Raw genomic sequence first — 23,406 nt, 5'->3', positions numbered from 1 at the left:
CCCCCCCCAAATGCACCCGTGATTGCACCCATCTCTCTCCCAGAGCATGCCCACAATCGCACCCGTCCCCCCCCCCCCCCGAGCGCGACCATTATCACGCCTGTCTATGGCTGTGATTGTGGTCACGCTCATGCAGGGAACACTGTGCGATCATGGTCATGCTGGTGGAGGGCGGGGGGAGATGGCCGCGACCTTTGTTGTTCTTTGTCACTTTGCTTCAAATTTTTGTGGTTAAAAATAAAATAGTTACAGAATGAATTAACCTTATTTACATTGAACCTTATGGGGAAATTTGACTTGTCTCACGACCAATTTGGGTCCTGACCAGAGTTGTGGAACGGATTAAGTTTGTGAGCCAAGATACCACTGTACATACTTTTCAGGTAACAAGGGACAAACTAGATAGCTGGGACAATAAATATGGCTCCCCAGGAACCATTTCCATGCACAAACCCAGCTTCAAGCAGGATGCCCACTTCATTGGCAGTGTCCCCATAATCATACAGATTAATCACATCTTGGAGATTTCCCCCCTTGTCCTCCATTGGTTCTTGCTGCACTTTCTATGCTAACAGTCCATCCTGCCAGCAGAGGCACAATACAGGGTAGACCCCTATTTTTAAAAAATCGCAATGCCAAATATTCATTTCGTGTTTGTCATGGCAGTGGTCTTGCATCTTCTGGTTCTTTCAAAGATATCATTTGCAGCATGGAATGCATACAATGTCTGGAAGCACTTACATTATACTTCTAATGACTATGGTGGAATTTCTTCCACAGTTCTGGCTTCCAGTTTGTGGTTTTCCTGTCCAGTGTTGCTTGGGACAGAACTATCTGCTGGCCTGGTTTTTATCTTGTCATTTGCTAGCAAATAGTTATTTCCTTAGGAGGGAGCAATGAGTCTTTAATTTTCCACTACAGAATTAGAAATCTATTCAGCTTGCTCTGGTTGTTTTACAAGGTGTTTTACTAGATCAACATAGTAGTAAGTAGAGTTCAGTGTGGATTCCTGATTTCTAAGCATCAGTTTTTAGGAGGCAATTTTCTCATAAGAAAATTCTTTGAAAAGCAAGGGTGGGACTTTGGCACCCAGCTGGCAAGTAGATGTTCCAATTTAGTGTAAGAAATCCAACCTGTGTAAGGCTTTAAGTTTTATGTGCGTGATTAACCTCATCAAAGAACTGTAGTCATTGCTCAGTTTTCTGATGTTGCTAGTCCATTATTTCAGATTTTAATGTAGCTGGGGGCAGAAATGTTGTCATGTGCCTGAATTTAATAGATGAAATGAATGTATTAAATGTGTTTAAAATAAAAGCAAACTTAATAGCATGCTTTCGATATAAAAGATCCATGGATTCAGTCTCATGTACAGTGTGATTAAGAGTACGAGACTGGGACTCCAGCACAGAATCACACAATCACAAGAATACACAAGAATAGTAGAGTTAGAAGGGGCCATGAAGGCCATCGAGTCCACCCCCTGCTGTTGCAGGACACCAAGGTACATCACCCCACTCAGATGGCTGCCCAGTTTCTTTTTGAATGTCTCTAGTGTGGGAGAGCCCACCACCTCTCCAGGCAGCTGGTTCCACTGTTGTATTGCTCTGACAGTGAGGAAGCTTTTCCTCACATCCAGACTGAATCTGGATTGCTGCAACTTGAATGGATTACACTCTGGCATCAGCAAGAAGAGATCTTGAGCTTCCTCTTTGTGACAACCTTTGAGGTACTTATAGAGGGATATCATGTCCCCCCTCAGTCTTCTCTTCTCAAGGCTGAACATGCCCAGCTCTCTCAAGTCTCTCCTCACAAGGCAATGTTTCCAAATCCTGGACCATTATTGTTGCCCTCCGCTGGACCCTTTCCATTTACCTGCATCTTTCTTAAATCTTGGTGCTGGACACTGTATTCCAGGTGAGGTCTGACTAGTGAGGAGTATAGAGGAACTACTACTTCTCGTAATACTTCTGTTGATGCATCCAAAATAGCATTTGCCCTGGATAGCAAATAGAAATCTGGATTCTACCCCATGCTTGGCCATAAAGCCAACTGGGTTACTTTGAGCCAGTCACAGACTCTCAGCCAAACCTACCTCAAAGGGTTGTTTTGATGACTAAGTTTCAGAGGAGAATGATATAAACCACCTTGAGTATGTAAGAAAAAAGTCAGGTATTTTTAAAGGCACATTCACTTTTAGTTCTATGGACAATGCTGAATAATTTCTCACTTCCTGGAATAACCTCAGGTGAACACAGGATGCTGCTTCTCAGGTGTAGTTATATTCATGAGACAATGGTCCAAGGCCTGAAATTGTATTTAAAGTATGATCTCAACTCTGACACACAGGAGTAATTTCTAATAAAAGTGCTGCCACCTAGTAGTTTTCACGGGTACTGAGCACATGCATTTGAAGGTGCAAGACACCAAGAAGGGAAATGTTTAAGCAGGGGATTATTATTGTGTGAGCGGGGAGGGCAAGAACGTGCCATGTTGCTTTTGTTGCAATACAGAACAAAAGTAATGTTTTAGCAGCAATTATTGTTTTATACAACTTTATTTGGTTTTGGATATTATATTGTATGAGTTTTAATATACATCACTTGGAAATCCTGTGATGTCAAGCTGTGCAGAAGCAGTTTAAATGAAATAAAAATGAAAAATAAAAAACCCCGGTTGCACAGAATTCCCCATCATGGGGAGCGGCTTTCTTCTGCAGACCGTCTCTCCAACACATGGACAATCCATAAAAGAGAATTCTTTCCTGACCTGGATTTGGCCCCTAGGCTGGAAGCTGGGCATTTGGTGCTGAGGATCCCAAAGGGCAAGAAAGAGGACGTTCCCACCAAGTGTGTGTTTCTCCCACCTGTAATGTCCCAGGACAAGACAGGTGGCTGCTCCATACCTGGGCAGGAGGAGAAGCATGTCAATAACCTTCTGGTCAGGGATACCTGGGCCAGTTACCTGAATAGTTAGCAAGGTAGCTCACCCAGCTGGCTTCCCACCTGTCTCTGGTGTCAGCCATTCAACAAGCCGGCAGTCCTGTATCTCCATTAAATGCACCACATCCTTGAACTCACGCGACTGCTTTTGAGAAACGCTGCTGGCCCAGACACAGGCCAAGGTGAACCTGCCAGTCCATGGCTTATCCCTATTTGCAAGCAGTAGCATGGAGGGGGTGGTAAGGCTAGGATCACTGTGTAGGTAACTAGCTCCCCACGAAAAATAACCCTCATCCATGGTAAGTGGCAATCATGCAGCCCGGTATTATGTGAAACCACTCGCTGAGTTTTGTAATTAAGTTGTAAAGCATAACATGGCAGGTGATCTGTTTTTCCTGCAACTTAGGAGAATTTTAATAGTCATTAATTAGCAGTTGGGAAACAAATCTTTAAAAGATTGTAGCTTCCTCTAAGCCACCTATTTATCTCAGAATCCCTTGTACGTGACATCTTTTCTGTAGGTTAAATGTTCTGGTCACCTTGCCTGCACAGGAATCAAGTCACTGGTTTGTAATTCTAAGCAATTGCCTGCTTTTATGGAAAACAAACAATCAAGCTACACAACAGGTTTTGTTACAAACAACGGCTGCAGAAGAGTCAAACTGTTTTAGCAGCTCAGCAAAACAGCTTCTTAATCTAAAGTGGCAGCTTGTAAAGGAATTGTTCCCAAATTGTGACAGCCCTCCTGTCCCAATTAGACACACTAACAAGGCCGTGCTTTTGTGTGGATTTTTCTCTTGAGGAGTGAATCTCTTTGACAGGCATAATACTCTACTCTTCATCCTCCACATTTGCTGTCCTTTCCCCAGGGTCTCTGATGCTTACCCCTATTGTTTTAGAACACTCTCTTTAGCTTTCCCAGATTACTTGGTTTAACCCACTGTTTCTACTTCTGGCTTTGTTACACAACTAGGTTGGAAGCCCTATAATGGATTACTTTCCTTCCTGTACTTTCTACAAATAACCATTAGGTGGTGCTGTTGTATAGCAGAATAATGCAATGACATGAGTGGGGACTAGTGCTTTATTTCATGTTTATGAAAAATAATGGATTTTCCCCACTGCAACTCCCCACTCAAAATATCTGAAATACTGAAGCAAAACTGGATAGTGACAATATTATCTAAAGCACCTGTAAATAATTCTGAATGAGGAATAATGGGTACATAATAAGGAGTTCCTAGAAAACCTCATACTTGTAGAGTTGTAGAGTTCCTAGACCTAAATACCTAGTTAGTTGTGGGGAAGTAGGAATTTATTCTCAAATGTTATCCTCATTTGGCTAAAGAGAGTCTTTAGATCTAGGACTAGAATCTGACAACAAACCTTTGTCCCTTTCTGTGATTTTAGTGGAAAAAAATATTGCTATAAGCACACTGGCTTGGATTTAGACAAAACCTGTTCAACTTAGTTCTCATTTAAATAGCTTAGGCTTAGTTTAGGCTTATCTTTGCCTATCTTTCCATGGATTTCACTGAGTACAACTAACTTGCTGTATAGTCAACTTCCTCTATAGTCACGGCTCATTTTTCTATTGTTGCTACTACTTTGTTTCAGTTGTTGTAATTCAACTAGAAATGTAGTGTTCAACAAACTAATTGCATTCTAAATTTATTTGACATGAAATCAAAACCATAAATTTAACATTTATTTATTTAAAGCATTTCTATGCCGCCCCCATCGCAACAAAGCCTCGGGGCGGCTCACAAAGTAAAATTAGATTTAAGTAAAATGTTAAGTAAAAAATTTAAGTAAAATTTTAGTAAAATATTTTAAGTAAAAAATTTACTTAAATTTTACATTTAAGTAAAATTACTTGTTGTTATTGCCCAGTGGATTATCAGTGCCAATACGTCAATAAGCCTGTGCATCCCCTCCAGATTTCAGACTGAACTTTAAAGGAATTATCTATGGTTCAGAACCCTATCCCTAAAATAGCTTTGGCACCATGGATAGCTCCTTAAAAGTGTGGAGGAAAGTGCAGATGTATCGCCCTGCTGATACTTGAATCTCTCCACTGTTTATACTATTCACTATTTATATATATAATGGTTACTATATTAAGTTGGCCTGCATGCACAAACATGTATGACTCTAAATACAGTACTTATCAATAACTTGGTTCCTAATATATACAACTTTGAGTTAAACAACATTTTATCTGAACTCCAAAATTCCCTGGTCTGTGCAATTTCTAAACATTTAGCCAGTTTCCTTGTTTGTATCAACTCTACCCTTTTTAGTTTGTCAATATTTTTCCTGAATATTTGGTCCCCAGACCTGGATGCTGTATTTCAATCAACATTGTAGAACAGTTTTAATAGACAGCACAGATAGTAAGGGATTATAGCTAAAAGCATCAGAAATAACAGACACTCACAGTGCTTCTAGTTAGCTTTTCCATCTTAGATGGTCACCTATCCTAGACTCTGTAGGCAATCTAGCCATTTAATCCCTCTCCTCTGCCTCAAAACTCCATACAGCATGAAATTTGTTTATGAATTTTTCTATTGACTACCTTATTCAACAGAGTCTTACTTCCACATCTTCCACCAGAAGTTCGTACATCTAATTTTCTCAGAAAACCCCACTTGAGGACCGAATGAACTCTTGGAATCTCTACTACTGTGAAAATAATAGCAACCTAATCAAAGCCATCTTCTGAAGTGTATAAACACAATCTGATCACTTAGCAGGATGGCTTGAAAATATTACTCTCAATTCTAATAGCAAGGAAGTACATGCATTAAAAAAAAAACCTGCGCAGGAGGAATGGCTGACTCATCTAGCCTTATGGGGCTGCCATGCTGCCTCACCGGGTAATTTTATTTTGCCCCGTTGATGTGCCTTTGCTTGATGATACAGTCGTCCCAGTGTCAACGTACACCATGGGAAGGCAGGAAAAGGAAAACCTGGGTGGTCACATAAACAGAGCTGGCATGGTGTGTGCTCCTGAGTGCTCAGAGTGTTTCCAGGCCATGTTGGGCAACATTTGCTTTTCTCTTTTGTTCCCATCAATGCTGTGAATTAGACCTGCGTGAAATGCAGCTAAGGCAGCGCAGGTGTAATAGCTTGCCTGCCATTTCACACATGCACGTATGTCCCAGCACTTGGCCTTCATCTCCTTTTTGCACTGGCCTGTTGGTTCTAAGCATACGGGAGCGCATTTGGGGTTCATAGACACCGGCCCCTCTTTCTGCAGACTATCTTGCATTATACAGGGAATATGTGCTCAGACATGGACCAACAGAGGCCACGTGCTTGGCTTTTGTGTTACTCCACATAGGTGTTACGTGTGAAGGGGCAAAAGCATGTTGGAAGAGGCTAGGAAATACTTCCTTGCACATACCATAAATCCGTCCTTCAGGCTGCAGATTCAGGGTGTGCGAGGGGGCTGCAGCAGGGAGGAGAGCAAAGGGGAGAGCCATTGCACTAGTGGAAGTCATCTCATGTGATCTTGGAGAAAATCAAGCCTCCTTTGAAGAATGTATAATGCAAAGGTTTTATTTCCAGTCTTGTGCCCTGCAAGGTGCAGAGAATTAAAGTCCACCTGCATGCAGCATCTTGAGGCCCTTGCCCACCCTTCCAAATCCTCGATCCCAGGCCCTCTCAGCCCAAAAAGGAGGAAGCTGACACCAGGAGAGAGGTAGCAAGAGAGGGAAGGAGAGAGAGAGAAAATATAAATGTGGGCCCAGATTCATGGAAATTGTGCATATGTGTAAATTTGGATTCATATTTGGAAACAAAGCCTGTAAGTTAGTTAATTAATTGATTATACAGTGCAATCTCTGCCTATGAGGTTGCCTGGGGCAAGGTGCAGTAGCGCATTACATTGACAATAGAAATATCATACATTTCACAATCGTGGGGAAGAGAGCTGGGCCCACGTGTCCTTGCACAGTCACTGTCTAGGGACTAACTGTTGACGAGCAAATCCACATCTGTCCTGTTCCTTCTTGTGATACTTTATCTTTAAATTGGACTTTGGCTGGACAGCTTTTCTAACTGAGCAGTCTTCTCCCAATCTTAGGCCCTCTATGTGTCTGGGGCTACAATTCCTAGCACTCCACAACAGCATGGCCAGTGGACAGGCATAATGGGAACTGTGGTCCAAAACATCAGGAGAGCGACTGGCTGGACAAGGCCAAAACAGAGGATGCCTTAAAAGAGAGGCCCGCCTTCAATAAAATAGGGCATATGGCTATTTCTAAGCTCTGCACTCCCCTCAGTCCTCTTGCACTTCTAGTACTTCTGTGCACTGGGGCCAGCATTGATATGATACAGGAAATCTGTGCTTAGAACCCCCCACGTTTTAAAAACATATTAATAACTGCCATGGAGGGCCAATTTGAATTAGGGCCATAATCCTGGGAGCAGATGGTTTTGTGCGTTTTGTCTGTCACCTGTTTTTCCCTCCTACCTGTTGTATTCTGCCCCCTTCCCCGGGGAGGATGGGACAAAAAGCTTGGAGACTGTGATTCTCAGCAGCACAATGTGAAGGACAGGATTACGCTTTACCTTCTTCCAGATGGCAGTCCCATACAAATCAGAGTGGCTGCCCTTCCAGCAAATGAGTACCATGAGATAATATTATATATGAATAAGTTTCTGCACCCAAGGAGTAGCACAGAAGCCCATGTGGCCAAACAAAAGCTCAAAGGTATTCCTGAGGCTGTCGTCATGGTGCCACCTTGGAGAAAGCATGGGACTCTTAAAGGGACTCTCGATTTCTCACCTTTGCTGTTCTTTTACCTTTGGGAAGACCTTTTTCCATCTGTGTGCATTCACCCTGCTTCCATCAGCCCCTGCCTCTTCTTGTTTGAAGAGTTAAATGCAGCACACTAGGAGACTTATACCGCAGATCATATGGACATATCTAAGTCCATGCAGTGCTGCAGGTACATACCCTCAAAGCAGGTAAGGTAAGCAAATCTTTATCATTGCAAGCAGCTCAGCAGCAGTTGCGCTCACCAGCTGCCATGCCTTGTCCATGTGTATATTCCTGACACAAGGGTCTAATAATGTGGATGGTTTATCCAAAATTTTATCAGTACTGCTATTCACAGAAGGCTCCTGAAGGGATAGACCAAGGCCTGGAAGACACCCTGGTCAGAGTGTTTGTGGGAAGGGATTTCTGCTCTAGCCTTTTCTGGCTTCCTTGCCTTTAGTGGAACGAATGAGGTTTTGAGGAGGATTGGCTTGAAAAGTAGTTTAGGAGATCGGGTCTCACTTAGCCACGCTTTCTTACGATTCCCTCTGTAGCATCTTTTGCCACAATCTGGGATGAAGATGAGTAGAGCCACCCATAGCCAACTACCGAGAGCCAGGAACTGCTGTAATTGAACTGATTCCTGGCACGGTGGAGCCATGGCCCAGAGGAGGACTATTCCAGCTCAGCTTGTATCATTCAGGCCATGCTCATCTTGGCCAAGAGAGTCAGCCAACTTCAAGGGACTATTCTGGTGCCATGGAGTTCTGTAAACTACCTCTCCGCTGGAAATGTCTCCCACAGTTTTTCCCCCTTTTTTGACCTTCCTCATTCAATTTTATAGAAAAGAGATTGTTCTCAAGAACAAATTTAACTGTGAAGCAAATTTCTGAGACATTTAATGGACTGGGTTTGATTTCCTGGTGCTTTCCTTGGTTAGGAGGTGTGAACAAGTGTCCCATTTTTCACTATATAACCACCTCTCCAGCAGCCGTAGCCTTCTCAGCTTTTAACGCCGCAGTGAAAATTCAGGGCATGAAGTAATCCTCCCACCGGGGCTTTCTCAAACTAGGAAGCACCAGCCGCCTGTGAGGCTGCAAAGCAATTTAATGATATGTAATAGAATAAACACAGTACTTTCAGCCACCTCACAGTTATTATATAACACCACCAAAATAAATTCTAAAGCATTCTGAGAAAGAAACAGAAAAGCAGAAAGTCTCTTTCCATGTAGAGGAAAATCTTAATGAAAGTGGAGGACCATTTCATAGGCCCAGGCTTCTAGAGCATCCCCACTCAGTGCTGCCCCATTGTGGTGAATGCAAAATGGGAGGTCAGCCTGCCAAAACCAATAGTGCTGCTCCCACTTGCTGTGGCAGCTCAAAGGCTCCAAAAACTCTTCTGGAGAAAGAAAGCAGCTGGGCTACCACTGCTGTCCATGGGCAGCCCTACCTGTGAGAAACTATTGAGGACTTCTCTTCTCCCTGGAAAAATCTGGTGAAATGGTTGGTGACATTTCCCTGAACATGAATCGAGGAAAGGATTTCCAGTGGGCATTTGTGCATGGCAGTAAAAACACTCCTCTTGAGTGGCTTGCCAGCATTCAGCCTCACTTCATCATGGGCCTGTCTTCCAGATTTTATCCTGCCCATCCCTTGCTGCCTTCCTGCCTGCCTGCTACAACTCAGGGAGTCCATCCTGGCCTTGAGCTGAGCAGGTGAGCAGGCAGGAGAACTGAACAGGGAGGATAGAGGCCTCCTGCTCTGGCTTGCTTGGGAACACTTGTCTTCTTCTCTGCTCGTACACCAGCCAACCTGCTCCCCCAGTGGTAGCAATAAAAAGTGGGGAGGATGCCAGGAACTTAAAACTGCACATGGGAAAGTAGTTTGAGAATTTCAAAGTCCAGCGTTGCAAGTAGCAATGTGGGGCAGGAAACTCATCGATCCCAATGCCCAGATGATCGAGTGTTGACTTGTTCTCTGTACATAATGACTGTTTTGGGGAGCAACCACACGAGTTCAGATTGTGTTGATGTTTTCACCCACATTTACATGTATTACCAAGTGTTTTAACTTGTCACTGTGTGAGATCTGGGGACTCATCATGATGCATTGAAGAGCCCTTACACCCTTGAGGTTTCTTAAGGTGCACCCAAACTTCACTAAAGTTCGGTTCTGTCTCCAAAAACATTTTGTCCCAGTGTTGTCCTTTGCCCTGCCCATAACTGCTCCAGTATTGGCACCCTGAAAGCTTTCAATATGGAGCTCTCTTCTCTAACACACAGAACACTAATATGGCAGGGAGGAAATCGCACAGACCAGTAATACTGCGCATCTGAGCAATCGTAAACCCCCTTGAGAGCATTTGCTATTTGGGCAGTCTGTGGATCTTACAAAGAAAGAAATAAGGCTGAAATCTGAGGAAATGCGGTTTTCAAGGTGCATGAGTGCTTTTACTAGAAGTCAGACACCCTGGCTGTTATGCTTCCAGGGCTTCTTATGTTTCAGATGCTGCTATTTCAGCATTCTAGGTGGCAAGATGAAGAAATGGAGATGACCCAGGGACAGGCGATAGGAACCCTGAAGGAGCTCATTGGAGCACATTGTGGGCCACTGGGAGTGTGATGGGGAACTGCTTTTATTCTGAACAAGCATCTCATACTAGCCACACATGTTCCTAACTGAGCCAACAAGGTGAATTCACCAATTACTTAGTTTGTAATCAGGTGCTGCACACATGCTGGGGATATTCGTGGTGCTGAAAGGGTGGTCACTTTGCAAGTTTCAGGGCTCCTACCTCAGTTAGGTTCAGGTGTCAGTTGTGGTGCCTGGTTTTAAAAATCTTCCCCCATTGTGTACACTTTGGATCTCTGGTTTAGTTGTCTGGAACTTCTGTTCTCCATGTTTTGTGTTTGCTCCTGGGTCTGCATTATTTTGTCTGGACTATGTGTCATACCTTGGGCAAAGTGCCTGTCTTGGGCTTAGTCTGAATGGCCTTTTGGTCCCAGGATTCAAACCAGTTTAAATGTGAGAGCTTGCCTTTTCCATTAGATCTAGCAAGTTCATTTTTCTGTAACTTCATTTAGAAACAATAAAATCCTGATGCAAGCATTTGAAAATTATTGGGCAAAGTAAATTACATTTACAGAATATCTAAGTTACCTTTTGCTATAACAGTTTATTTTCAACTTCCGAATAATAAGGTATAAAATCGTCATAACTTTGTCTGTGACCCTTTCAGTTTGCACTTTTTAAGCTAGTCTCCTGTATAAAAATATAATGCTAGGTTAAATGTATGGCTGCATGAATAACTTTCCACATGTCTTAGCCAGCCTTTAACTTAGAGCTCATGTAACAATGCTACTGAGTTTCGTATTTCAGAAGATGAATAAGCTGAGTTTACTGCTGTCTCATGAAAATGGTCAATATGTGCATTCACAGAAATATATACTTCACTTGTTATTAGATGCTTACATGGATGCATATATGTAGAATTGTTCTAGGATCTTTCTCTATACTCATATTTGTGTATCTTTCTTTTTTCCTTCTTTTCTTCCCCCTTTCTTTTTTCCAGCCTTGTCGAAACAACCATAATTACTAATCAAATTTCCTACTCTAAAATTGAGGTTCGTCATGGCAAGTTAAAAACTTGAATCGATTCAGAAATTCAAGACAGTTCTTTAATAACTTTAGATATGATTGCTATAAATGTTGCAAAAATGATATGAAAAACGTTAATATATCTCATGCCATGTTATCATGCAGTTGCTTAGCTGCATACCGCAAGCTTCTGTAAAGTATGTAATTTTGTTCTGCCTTGCAAATGTATCTTCTTGAAGTGTGCACTGTGTTGTAGCTGAAGGCTAAGCTATAGTTGTAACATGGAGACCTGTTTTTATAGTTGGTAATAAAATTTCTTCTGAACAATTTTTATGGATACTATCCTATGCACATATGCTTCCGCTCAGGGTCTCAGCTGTTAAAAATAGTATTTTAAGCAATCCATTTTGTGGATCAAAGCTTAGGTTTGATTAATTTAATTCTGACATGGAAACACATTCATACTGACGCTTGTTTATCCCAGGCCCTTCATGTTTAAATGTTAGAATATGGGACTACTCTTTCCCCCGCCCTGCTGAGTCATAGATCTCTATTGAATCTATCAATCTACCCTTGGGAATAATTCGAAAGGTTTCTTGGTGCAGGCTCCACATAATCATTGCTTCTATATAGTTAACCAGTATTTGAGAGTAGTATAAATATTCTAATTACTCAAGAATTCTGTTTTGTCTTCGATCCTGTCTTATTTGAACACATTAAAACTTCAGAGATTTTCAAAGCTTTGCTTTACATAGATCGATTTCAAAATTAAACATGCAACACGAGGTTTTAAAAAAAAGGAATAGAAAATAGTTTTTTTTTGCCAGATTTATTAGCTCTGTTTTTCTTGTGCGATGAACTTGCAGTTGAATGTCAAGAGGTCCGAGGAATGACATGTATCCTATTAAGCATTTTATGTTTTACTTTATTTTGAAATGCAAAGCTGATTAGCATGATGGCAGGATAATGCAGATTTAACATACCTTGAAAGAAAGAAAGAGAGAGAGAGAGAGAGAGAGAGAGAGAGAGAGAGAGAGAGAGAGAGAGAGAGAATGAGAAGGAAAGGTGTACTATGCTGTTGCAAAGTACCAGGACCCATGATCACGGTGTGCCTTTTCTCCTACATAGATATAGAAACCCTTTGATTTTTGCTTGCTGGAATTTGACAGTCTGTGGCAAGCCGCACATATGCATAAACGCACCCACACAAACACACGCTCTGCTCTGCCATATCTCAGTTACAATGTAGACTGGCTCAGGGTCATTGCAATGTACACATGACATATTTCTAGCAAACATGAAGATGAACAAAGCAGAGAAGAGAGATAAACAGAGATAAATTGGAGCCTGGTGAGGGTGTGCAACCCCAACAGAGCGGGCTTCTGGGCTAGTACTCTGTGTGGTATGAAAGCCCAACTTACTTTCTCTCCTTTGGTGGTCCATGACCATCAGAGCCACGTGAAGTGAAAAATTAAACTAGCAATACTGAGACAATTAGTTGGTAGAACTCCAGACCTAATTGTTTTGAAGTGGTGTTTCAAGCAATGTCAGTGCAAGGCAGGAGTATCTGGCCTGGTGCCAGCACCTTTGTAAAGCATATTAGCTCAGATGAAAAGTACTTAAAGTTAGAGTCAGAAAGAGAGAAAGGGAGTGAGAGGCACACGGTTCCTTGTCTTCCTCTGTGCTTGATTCTATCTCCCAACTTGCTGGGACTCGCCGGATGTGCACATAGCTGGATAATTTGCTCAAAGGGTGGGAAAAAATATGACTTTTGTTCTGTTTCCAGTTGATTTCTGCTCCTTTTTCAGGTGGATTGCAAGCTCCTGATTCTTCTTCGAGCATCAGACTGAGCTATGCTACGTGTTCACTGCCGCTGACAATGACCATGACCCTTCACACAAAAACCTCCGGTGTTGCCTTGCTGCACCAGATACAAGGCAATGAACTAGAGACTCTCAGCAGACCTCAGTTGAAGATTCCTCTGGAACGACCGATCAGCGACATGTATGTGGACAGCAACAAGACTGGGGTCTTCAACTACCCAGAAGGCGCTGCTTATGACTTTTCCACTGCCGCTCCGGTGTACAGCTCAGCCAGCCTCAACTATGCCCCCACAACAGAATCGTTTGGGTCCAGCAACCTGGGAGGATTTCATTCTCTGAATAACGTGCCTCCAAGCCCTGTTGTGTTTCTACAGACGGCACCGCAGCTCTCACCATTTATTCATCACCCCAGCCAGCAGGTCCCTTACTACCTTGAGAACGAATCGAGTAGCTTTGCAATGAGAGAAGCTGCACCAACTGCCTTCTACAGGTAAATTCTGCCATTGGTTTGTTAGAAACGGAGCACAAATCTAAAATGTGAATTAATGCAGGGAGAAAGAAAATGCTGCAGATTTTTGTTTCTGTGGGTGTACGGGTCTGCCAACAGGTCTGTTGAGTCACCACTGAATAATTAGACTCTGCGAGAGCATGGTGTAAATCAGAATGTCTGTTGTGACTATTGGGTAATTGTTGCTGGGTATGCAAGAAATGAAATGCATATGAAAAACAAGTCAGATTGTCAACAGATATGTGCCCCGGGGAAAACAGAAATAGAAGGCCTAAAATAGGGAGCTGCAGAAAAGCAAAACAAAGTGAAAACTAAAACAGAAACACAAAATGTGAGCCTTTTGTGTGTTGTCAGTCTGGTCTGTGCCTACCGCACATCTGCATTTTTAGCCCGCAGCCAGAAGGATTTGTTTCCATGTCTCCTCTTAGATTGCATCGACTGCTGTTTCATTTCAAGTGTTCAGAAACTTAGTGGCTTATCTTCCAAACAGTTGTAGTAGACTTAATGACGGCATTACAGTCATAAAAAGCAGCCTTTCAGAAAAGGCACTTAAGACTTCTGAAGGGAAATGGCAACTCCTCAGAAGATAGCCCCACACATGCCGAATGTTTTTTAAGGCAGCGGGTTCTCAAATGTGTTTTCTCTGAAACACCTCCTAGCAGTCTTAGGAAGGTGTTTAAGAGCTGTTAACATTAAAAATAACTGCTTTGTAGAAGAAGGAAGAAGCATTTTGATAGCTATGCAAGTCTAAGGAAGATTTTAGGGCTCACTGAACTCCAGACCGTGACTGGTACTGTGGTTGCAGGGAACATAAAAGCTTGACAAAGAATGCACCGTTTCACTTTGCAATCACGTCCTTGTAATTTTTAGGGAATTAGAAAAATGCGCACACAGAGAGATACACATACAAGTAATGGAACAGCATGTCACATTACATCTGCAGTATGTAGGGACTCCTCTACATTTCATGCACAAGGAAGCATGTGAGGCCATGATCCAGATCAGGGCTACCGAACTCCAGCAAGTGAAGTGCTAAACGTTCCACATCTGCTTCCTTTTTGAAACGGACCCCTTTCCAATGAGGGTAAAATAAAACAAAATAAACCCTTCATTGATGATTCTCACAATCTAGAGGGAGAAACAACCGAACAACTGAATAATACAATACACACAATATAATACTTACTGTTACTACACAATGCCTTTCCATTACTAAAAGATTACTTCCAAATGCATAGTTTCTATATCAGCAATTACATTTGGTGACCTGTTCCAATAAAAGCGGGAGCATAACTTTGTGAAACACTGTCAGATTGCTGTGAATCGATTTTAATGGATGATTTATTTTTCTACCTTGTATCTTAAGGTATGTATGATGTTGCTTACAACTAGAAGACTGGAAGATGTAATTTCTGAAAAAAATATAGCTGGTTTTCTACGATACTTACACCTCATATTTTAAAAATGTTTACCTTTAGCTAGAATTCCAATCTTAGTGTTTTTAAATGGTCAGTAAAAGTTATTGTGCTCCTAGAATGTTGGCACAGAAGCCAAAAGTCATGCATTAAAAAGCCAATTTGTCCTCACTGTTTAATACTCATTTGATATTATTATTGCAAGAGTCATAACAGGAAATAGTAGTTCTTTTTCAAAGTGTCTATGGTAAGTGCTGTAAAAACAACTGGAATGACAGATTGATGATAGACATGGAAGAAAAAGCAATACAATGGATATAATCTGACCCAGGAGGTTCCTAATACATTCCTTTTGCAAGGATTGCCACTTGATTGAAAAGGAAGCTTATCAGGAGACTTCTCCCTAATCTGTAAACACAACACAACACAACACAAATACCTTTTCTGGAATGAGTTTATCACCCAGATTGAACAAGATCAGCTTTACACATGCCATGGGTGCCGTAAAGATGAAAATGACTGCTGGTTAAGAAATGTCCATGGATTATTGACAGTTGATTTAATGATTCAGCAAGCTGGAAGTAAGTGCCGTTCCTGGCAGGTTTAAAACATCACTGCTGAGCTTCAGTTGTGCTTTAGGAAGGTCCAGGACTTATAATTCCATTATAGAAAATCATATTAATTGCAGGTATTTTTCTGAAAAGGTCTAAGACCTATAATTCCATTATAGAAAATCATATTAATTGCAGGTATTTTTCTGATAAGGGTTTCGTAACACTAAACATTGGTGGCAAAGTTTGCAGGCATTACATGGAACTGTTTTCTAAAGGAGCCAAGAGGACTAGCAGGGTGCATTAGTCCTGTCCTGGTTGCTAACCAGCTGCAGCTCTGTAGGATTTCAGGCTGGAATTTTTCGTACTACCTGGATGCAGGGTTGAACCAGAGACCCTACATGTAAAGCATCTGCCCCTCCCCTGAATTCCTGGACCTCATTCGGTTTTGTCAGGAGACAACATATATGTATATTGATGGTATAAGCTTATAAGTTGTGGAGGAGTACCATATTTCAATTGTAACATTAACATAGCATTATTATTGTGTTTTGGTATATTTGATTTAGTCGAAATCCAGTAAGATCGATATTCAAGCAAATTGGAAGCAGAAGTGTATTTTGGCAGGTGCTGTTCTCTGTCTCTTTACACTTGTTTGAGTAGCAATGGAAAAATGAAGATGATATCTTAATTTCAAAACACCTTTTCAAGCATTTAATATACTGATGTAAAAAATTAAAGCACTGGTTACAATTTTTAAATATAGCTTAGTTGAAAAAGTATTGTTCCATTTGTGCATTTAAATACTGTAATAGTAAAACTAATCTCTACTCGATACTGTAAAAATAGTATTATGAATTATCAATTGCTGCACATAGGCTCTCAGTACTCGTACAGTACAAACCTATACATATCTACTGTAAAAAATGTCCCATGGAGTTTAATATGGCTTACTTCCAAGTAACAGTGCACTGAACTGCAGCTTCTTTATATTTTCTTAACCTGTAGTTCCAAAATCTCTGTATTTTCAGTGGTGTTTCAGAAGCCTAGTGGAACCAAATAGTTCAGATTTTTTAAAAGCCTTGTTTATTATATTTTAGTTTGTGGTTAAGAGATCTTACCAGCTAACGAACTTCCTAAGTTCTTTTTACAGAAGTATGCCTCCTTGCAGAGTTTTTCCATTTCCACTTACTTTTCTAACATTCAGGTAGCACAATCCTAGTATGCTTACATAGAATCAAGTCCCTGTAAGATCCACAGGATCCTGGTGGTTATGACTACAGTCTTACTAATTAGGTTAAGTTGGAAGTCAATTTCCTTATTTTCAACTAGATTTACTTCTAAGTAATCAATAATTCTTGGGATTGCAGCCATATGTATTAAATGCTCGACCAATCTTCATACCATTGACAAATGTTTATTATTTCTGTGTTTTACATGGATATTCGAAGCAGAAACATTGTGATTTGTCCATCACTTTTTAGTTACTGCAGGACTGAGCTGATATTTGAACATTTGTTCCAGCTCCCAGCATGCAATTCCTTGATTTGCAAAATAGCCACTTTCGCTCTGCACGATTCTATATAATGAGGAGGATGTAGTTCCTTATAAACAGCTATCCAGTCATTTCCTATAATGACTGATTGTTTACTAAGCAAAAGCACAGGTTGCATTGCACAGCAACTGAACTAAATGCTCATTAATAAAAAAAAACCTGCTTCTGTTTATGAGGGGATTTTAATTATTTCTACCATTTTGTGTGTGCTGTTAATGGGACAGCAGATCTTCATGAAAAATGGGAAGCCACCTTACAGAGATGCGTGCAGGTCTTCTCTGCATCAACCGCTGGCAGTTTACACACTGGGAAAACCTGGCATGCTGCTATCAGCTTCCATACCTGACTTTTAAATAGTCTGGAGTTATATTGTTGCTGTGATAAATAGCAAAAATAATATCCATCAGAATAGATTAAAAAGGCCTTTAACTAAATCAATGTCACTCAGTCTTAACCGTACTAATAACCAATAATGAAGCCAATATTACAGTCAGCAATAAAACAGGATCGAATGAATATGGCATTATCTGAATGAACAGAAAATGTTATTTATCTCTCTAACCCAGAAAGGAAAGCCAGACTCTTAGGAAGATGGGCCCCTGTTTCTTTGCTGAAGCTTGAAACCAATGATAATAGAGCGGTTCCTTTTTTTAAAAGAATGTTGGTGTTATTCTCTTTCTTTGGATCTTACATTTATAAATAAAGAGATCCTCTTGACACACTCAGGTGCAGAGGTGCATAAAATAGTTCCAAAACTCCACTAGAGTCCTCACCTTGCCTCACTGCCCAAGTTACTAGACCACTGGGTGCTTTCAAGCAAAGCTTTTACTGCACCCTTGTCTGGGCTCATTTGTGGCGTTTTCTGAGAGATCACTTAGCCATGGGTGAACTGTCTGCTATGGCAGCACGCAGTGAAAAGGGCATTTCTGCTAGAGCAACAGAGGGCTTTTCCTCTTGTGGAAAGACCACGAAGCCCATGCTGCTGCTGCTGCTGCTCACAAGACAGAGAGCTCTAAGTGCGCGCCTGCTGCTAAGCATCATTGTGTGCTAACTAGATTCTGTCACAGCGCTTGCATATTTGCCTGAGCTGAATACTATTTTAAAAGCAAAGCAACAAACAGCCTTAGTGCATCCTGTGCTGAAGTGGGCTAGAATTGCCTCTTTACCCATTATGCATTGACAGAATGAGCAGAATCCAATACAGAAACTATACCTTTATGCCAAAATGCAGGTCCCACGCTTAGGCAGCAAAGCGCTTGTCCAAGTTATTAAAATCTTCGCAACTCTGGGCCTTCATGGCACTTACCCCCATTGCTGTCAGCCTGCAAACTCTTGCACAGAGTTTCCAACTGTAAGGTCTTATGTTAGAGACATACTAGTACATGCAGTTAGCTGCAGTAAACCTAGCTCAACTAAGTAATAAACTATGGGGGAAATGGTTGATCATTAATAGCATAAATCCTAGTATGGGCCAAAGAAAAGCTACTCAAATGAGGTGCCTTACTAGCAGATACATGGATAGGTACATTGTGTTCTCACTGCTGATTCTACTAAGTGTTATGAGCATTTAGTGTGTATGTACAGTGTGCTTATTAAGTTACTACCTGCTGCAATAATGCAAGAATCAATAGCTGCATATTATGTATTCACAGGGCTTTTTTTTGTCATAGAACGCACCGGAACAGCGTTCCGGGACCTTTTTTCAATGGATTTTACAAAGTGATTTTGAACGGCATAGCAGATCAGCAGCAAACATCATTAACATAGTGCCTGCAGCCTGCTATTGTGTCTGCTATCTGCCTCTGATAGTGAGAGATACCGCTGCTGGGCTGGGATTGGTGTGTGTGCTACTGCCGGCACCTTTTTTATGGCACCATTTTTTTTTTTTTAACAAAAAAGCACTGTGTATTCATTTAGAAGTAGAAATAGATTTTTATTTCTATAGGAGCATTTATTCTGAAATCCTAACTTGATCTTTATGAACATGATTCAACTGAAATGAAGCACTTCCAAGTCTGAGAGTCAAGCATGTGCTTCAGTTTCTTCCAGCCAAACTTAGGTTTCTTCTATTTCTTCAGAAACTGTTTCTTCAGTTTTTTCCAGTCAAATTTATGGGAACAAAAAGGACCAAACAGAGCTGCATCATGCTCTAATTGCTTAGATTTTCTGAAATGTTCCCTTTCGAGTTTCTGGATTTTTAAAAATAACCCACACTTTTCCAAATATACTGCAAAATATTAATTGAAAATCATACACCCATCATACATTCTATTTTTAGTCTTCCTTTTGACCAAAATCAATGAAGGTAACTTATCAATGCACAATAAAACATTTATCTACATAAAAACAATCGATTAAAATCAGCTGGCAGATGTAGACCTCCCTGAACCCCACAGCAGCCCTTCCAGTTCCCTAAAAATACCACATAGAGCATCAGGAGACCCTGCTGAATGATATGTCTTGCAGCCAAAAAAAGGAAAAAGAAGAAAAGGCTTTTAGAAAAATGCTTTTCTAGGTATTAAGCATGGGGCGGGTTCTCTCTTTCATGCGGTCTACTGCTGCTGAAGGGAACAATGTATACTTTGAGCAAAACACAATGATTATGTGAACAAAAAAATCATGATGCTCTCATTTCCCCTCAGCACTTCAATTACTGTGTAATTTTTCTACCCCTTTTGGTTGCAGGCCAGAAAGTGCATATACACACTCTCTCACACACATTTAGCTAAAAAGCACAACTAAAAAGAACAACCCCTGAGAACAATCCTAGGTCATGACATACCTACTGATCCAGTTCAGATGTCCCACCACAGTTCCTGGGTTGTTTAACCCAGGAGTTGCCAGGGGTGAACATGAGCAAAGCAATGAGCATGCTACCTCCCATTTCTGCTTCCAGTTAATAACCCAGAAGTACTTCATTCTCTGATTGGCTAATGACAACTGAATTCAGAAACTCTTCATTGTTTATGGGTTATCCAACCTAGAGTTAACTCAACAATTGCCCATGAATAGTCAAAAAATAAAACATGAATATTCTGTTAGCTGTGTGGAATATGATTACACAAGAGGAATATATATTTCCAGTGACATAGTTAGTGATGTCTAATGCAAACATGTCCATGTTCAACCATTCTGTGAATGTCTAGTTTAATTTTACTTGTGTCAAAGATATGTATATGCACGTGCAGGCTGTCATATGTTCTCTTGATAGTCCACCTATGCCTATCCTGCTGTTTTAAGAAGTAAACAGGAAGGGCAAAGGCTTCCCTTTTTGCTCTTGCTCTTGGCTAGTTCATCATTCTGTGATAATGCTGTTGCTTCTTCTCATTTACGTCCCTGATGGTAGCACTCTGTCCCCTTACTGAGCTGAAGCACCGATATTTCTACCTACTCTGCCTGCCCTTCTGTGCCATACAGTTTGATTATAGTTCGCCATAGTATTGTGTAAGGCATAAAATATGTTCAGAGCATGCTTTGCTATATTGCGTGGAAAGGTCCTGAGTTTCACTTATTTTCATATAAAATTGCATATTCTTAGTCTTTCATCATGCAGTGCTTTTGCATATATTTAGATTAATACATTCCCTTACTGAAAAAGGCTTCCATAGGAAGATACTTATTTTTTAGAAGTGCCAAGAAGTAGTTATGGAGGAGAAAGTCATGTGCATCATGTTTTATTGTAATCTTACCTAATTCTCATGTCCGGAGCCAATATATAAATTGAAACACAGTTATACTTGGATAGTCTTGCTTTTCTGAATTCTTTAGTACAATTTTTCAAGTGAAACATGTATATAAAGTACATATATTATGGAAGAGTGCACAGAAAAATGTGTATTTTCATGAAAATGTGCAAAATCTATTGTATTTGGAAAGGAGTTTGCAAAAGTATGTATAAGGCAAAGCTGTATATAAAATATTTATATTGGGAGAAATGTGAAAATATGCACCTGAATGTTGATGTAGATGAACCTCCCCACTAATTAATATAGCTTTGCAAAGTGATCCTGTGGTCTCTAGAGAGTGCCTAGAGGCCCATAGGATCATTTAGATTCCCAGATGTATGTCAGAAAAGAGCTCTGATCTTGGAGCAGGGGATGTGTGCTCTGATCCGTCTATCCCGTTGCAGCAGGAGTCCCATACCAGATGCTTCTCCAAGGTTGTAAGAATGACCCTGGAGGACAGGTAAACTGGTGTGCTGGGGGGCAGGGAAAGGAAGAGTCTGGATATTATTTATCATGGCAGTGCTGCATCCTTCTTCCCTTCCCTGCCTTTCCCTTCCGAAGCACACCATCTCAATGGCCATAGTACCCTGAGTACAAAGGCTTACAGGTATGCCCATTGGATTATGCACTTAAATGTTGGAAAAAAATAAGAAAAGTCCACATGGCCTATGATTACCACATTCTGGTGCCCTTTAGGGGCCTGAGCTGAGAAAGTTTTATTCAAATGCAGCAGCTAGTGGGGCGGCTTTACTGCAAGCACAGAACAGAATCACTGAACTGGAAAAAGTGCAAATAATACTCCCAAGGAATTCTCACTTCCCAAACTAAAGCCTCACATATGAAAACACTATTTTGAAGAGAGATGACTGGAGCCTTGACTGCTCCTTCACAGCAAGCAATGCATGGCAGCATGCCACAGTTGTAGAAACCTGAGCAAGTGATAATACAACAGTAAAATGCTACGCTCTCTGGCAAATGGCTCTGGATCCAGGCTATTACACAGTATTCCGGATGTTACTATATCTGTTCTTTGCTTTCGAGAATTGTCTAAATTGCTAGATTCTGGAAATTCCCTCATCTGGATTGGTATCTTCTACATGGAAGGCATCTGAATGCTCCAGAAGACCTAATATCATTGCAGTTCATATGTGCATGAAAGGAGCAAATTAGATGTGGAATGCAGAAACATGTATCTTTCCCCAGCTGCTTATTTTTAACTCCCAGAGTGGAAGGCTACTGAGTTGATGGGGATCCTTAACTACAGCCATTTCTCTCCAGCTATTCTCCTACTCAGAATCACCCTGAGCTACTGTTGAATAGTGAAAGGAGAAAGTCTATGTACACATATTTGTTCTACATGGGGAGAAAAGCAGCTTGGGGAGGGGGAGGAAGCCAGTATGGCAGGAAACAACCTTTAGTATTATGGTGTGGAGGCTAAGAAGGGCAGTCCACCATGCCTCCAAGTGTATAGCCTCTTGAAAAAAAGTCAGGCAACCAGAGGAAACGCAGTACATCTGCCTTATTTTTCATGTACATTGTTTTATATACATATAGACTAGAACTGAGATGCCCGTTCCCCAAGAGTTTCCTTGGGAAAACATCTTCAAAAATAAACAAAAAAAATGGGCTTTGAGACTGCTTCACTTGTTTCAGGTAGCATATCTAGCTCCTTAAAGTTTTATGGGGGAGATGGACAGACTTCAAGCTTTCAGAATTTACTTTTTCTATTTAACCCCTAGATCCACCAATTGGATTCTGGTTTAAAGGACATATACTTAAAACTGAATAATATCAAGCCTAGGAATGTGTTTAAGTATCACAGCTGAATGGAGCTCACAGTTCTTCCACACATAAATCCACTTGCATTTACCTCAAACTTTCTTTATTTCAACAGTCTATTTTTGCTAGAGATCGGGGAGCATGGCAGGCATATTGGTTTTGATCTCTGGATGTTTAACCCTACTGTTAAACATTCATGGGTTAGAAATGCTGATCTGCCACAAATCACCCAGAGATCTTCCAGTAGATCCTAATCTACCATCTGTGCATTCCTGTTGTATGGAATAGGAAATGTGGATCATTCGGTGTGTCAAGTGAAGCCAGGTTGAGGAAAACAGCAGCTTCTGGCATGCCATTTTAATAGCACTATTAAAGGAACAAGAACATTTGCTTTTGCCAACGTTCAGCATAATATGTAGATAGATGATTCAGGCTCTTGCTTAACAAGCATAGTATAAGCCCTGAGTATACCTACTGCTCAGACAGAAACTCAGCTCAGAGCTTCTATGAGGTGGTTTCCTTCAGACTGTACAAGCAGCTGGAGGCCATTATTGTAGCAATCAACATTCTCCAGTGTCCATAGATTTTAAGGTGACACTTAAACTAGGATTTGGCAGGGGGTTCCTATGGAAAAAAGAGAACATTGAAGGACCAATCCTATGCAAGTTTAGAAATAAATGAAGACGACACTCCCACTGTTGGGAGTTGTATGCCTTTATTCTGCCTAAACATGGGTAGGGCTGT

The 23,406-nt window shown here is 41.0% G+C and overlaps 1 protein-coding gene across 4 annotated transcripts in view; it reads left to right on the top strand.

Moving 5' to 3' along the window:
• ESR1 (estrogen receptor 1) overlaps positions 1–23,406 on the top strand; it is a 200,651-nt gene that overhangs the window by 66,516 nt on the left and 110,729 nt on the right. For all 4 annotated transcript variants that reach the window (XM_044422667.1, XM_044422677.1, XM_044422657.1 and 1 more), the window contains one exon: positions 13,115–13,619. In XM_044422667.1, coding sequence (XP_044278602.1) covers positions 13,115–13,619 — 505 coding nt within the window. The remainder of the gene's footprint in view (positions 1–13,114; positions 13,620–23,406) is intronic.

Source organism: Varanus komodoensis, unplaced genomic scaffold (assembly GCF_004798865.1).
Source record: "Varanus komodoensis strain SLA01 unplaced genomic scaffold, ASM479886v1 scaffold1, whole genome shotgun sequence".
NCBI classification, from domain to species: Eukaryota; Metazoa; Chordata; class Lepidosauria; order Squamata; family Varanidae; genus Varanus; species Varanus komodoensis.
Note: the sequence above shows the minus strand (reverse complement) of the source record. Positions and strands in the feature narration are given on the sequence as shown.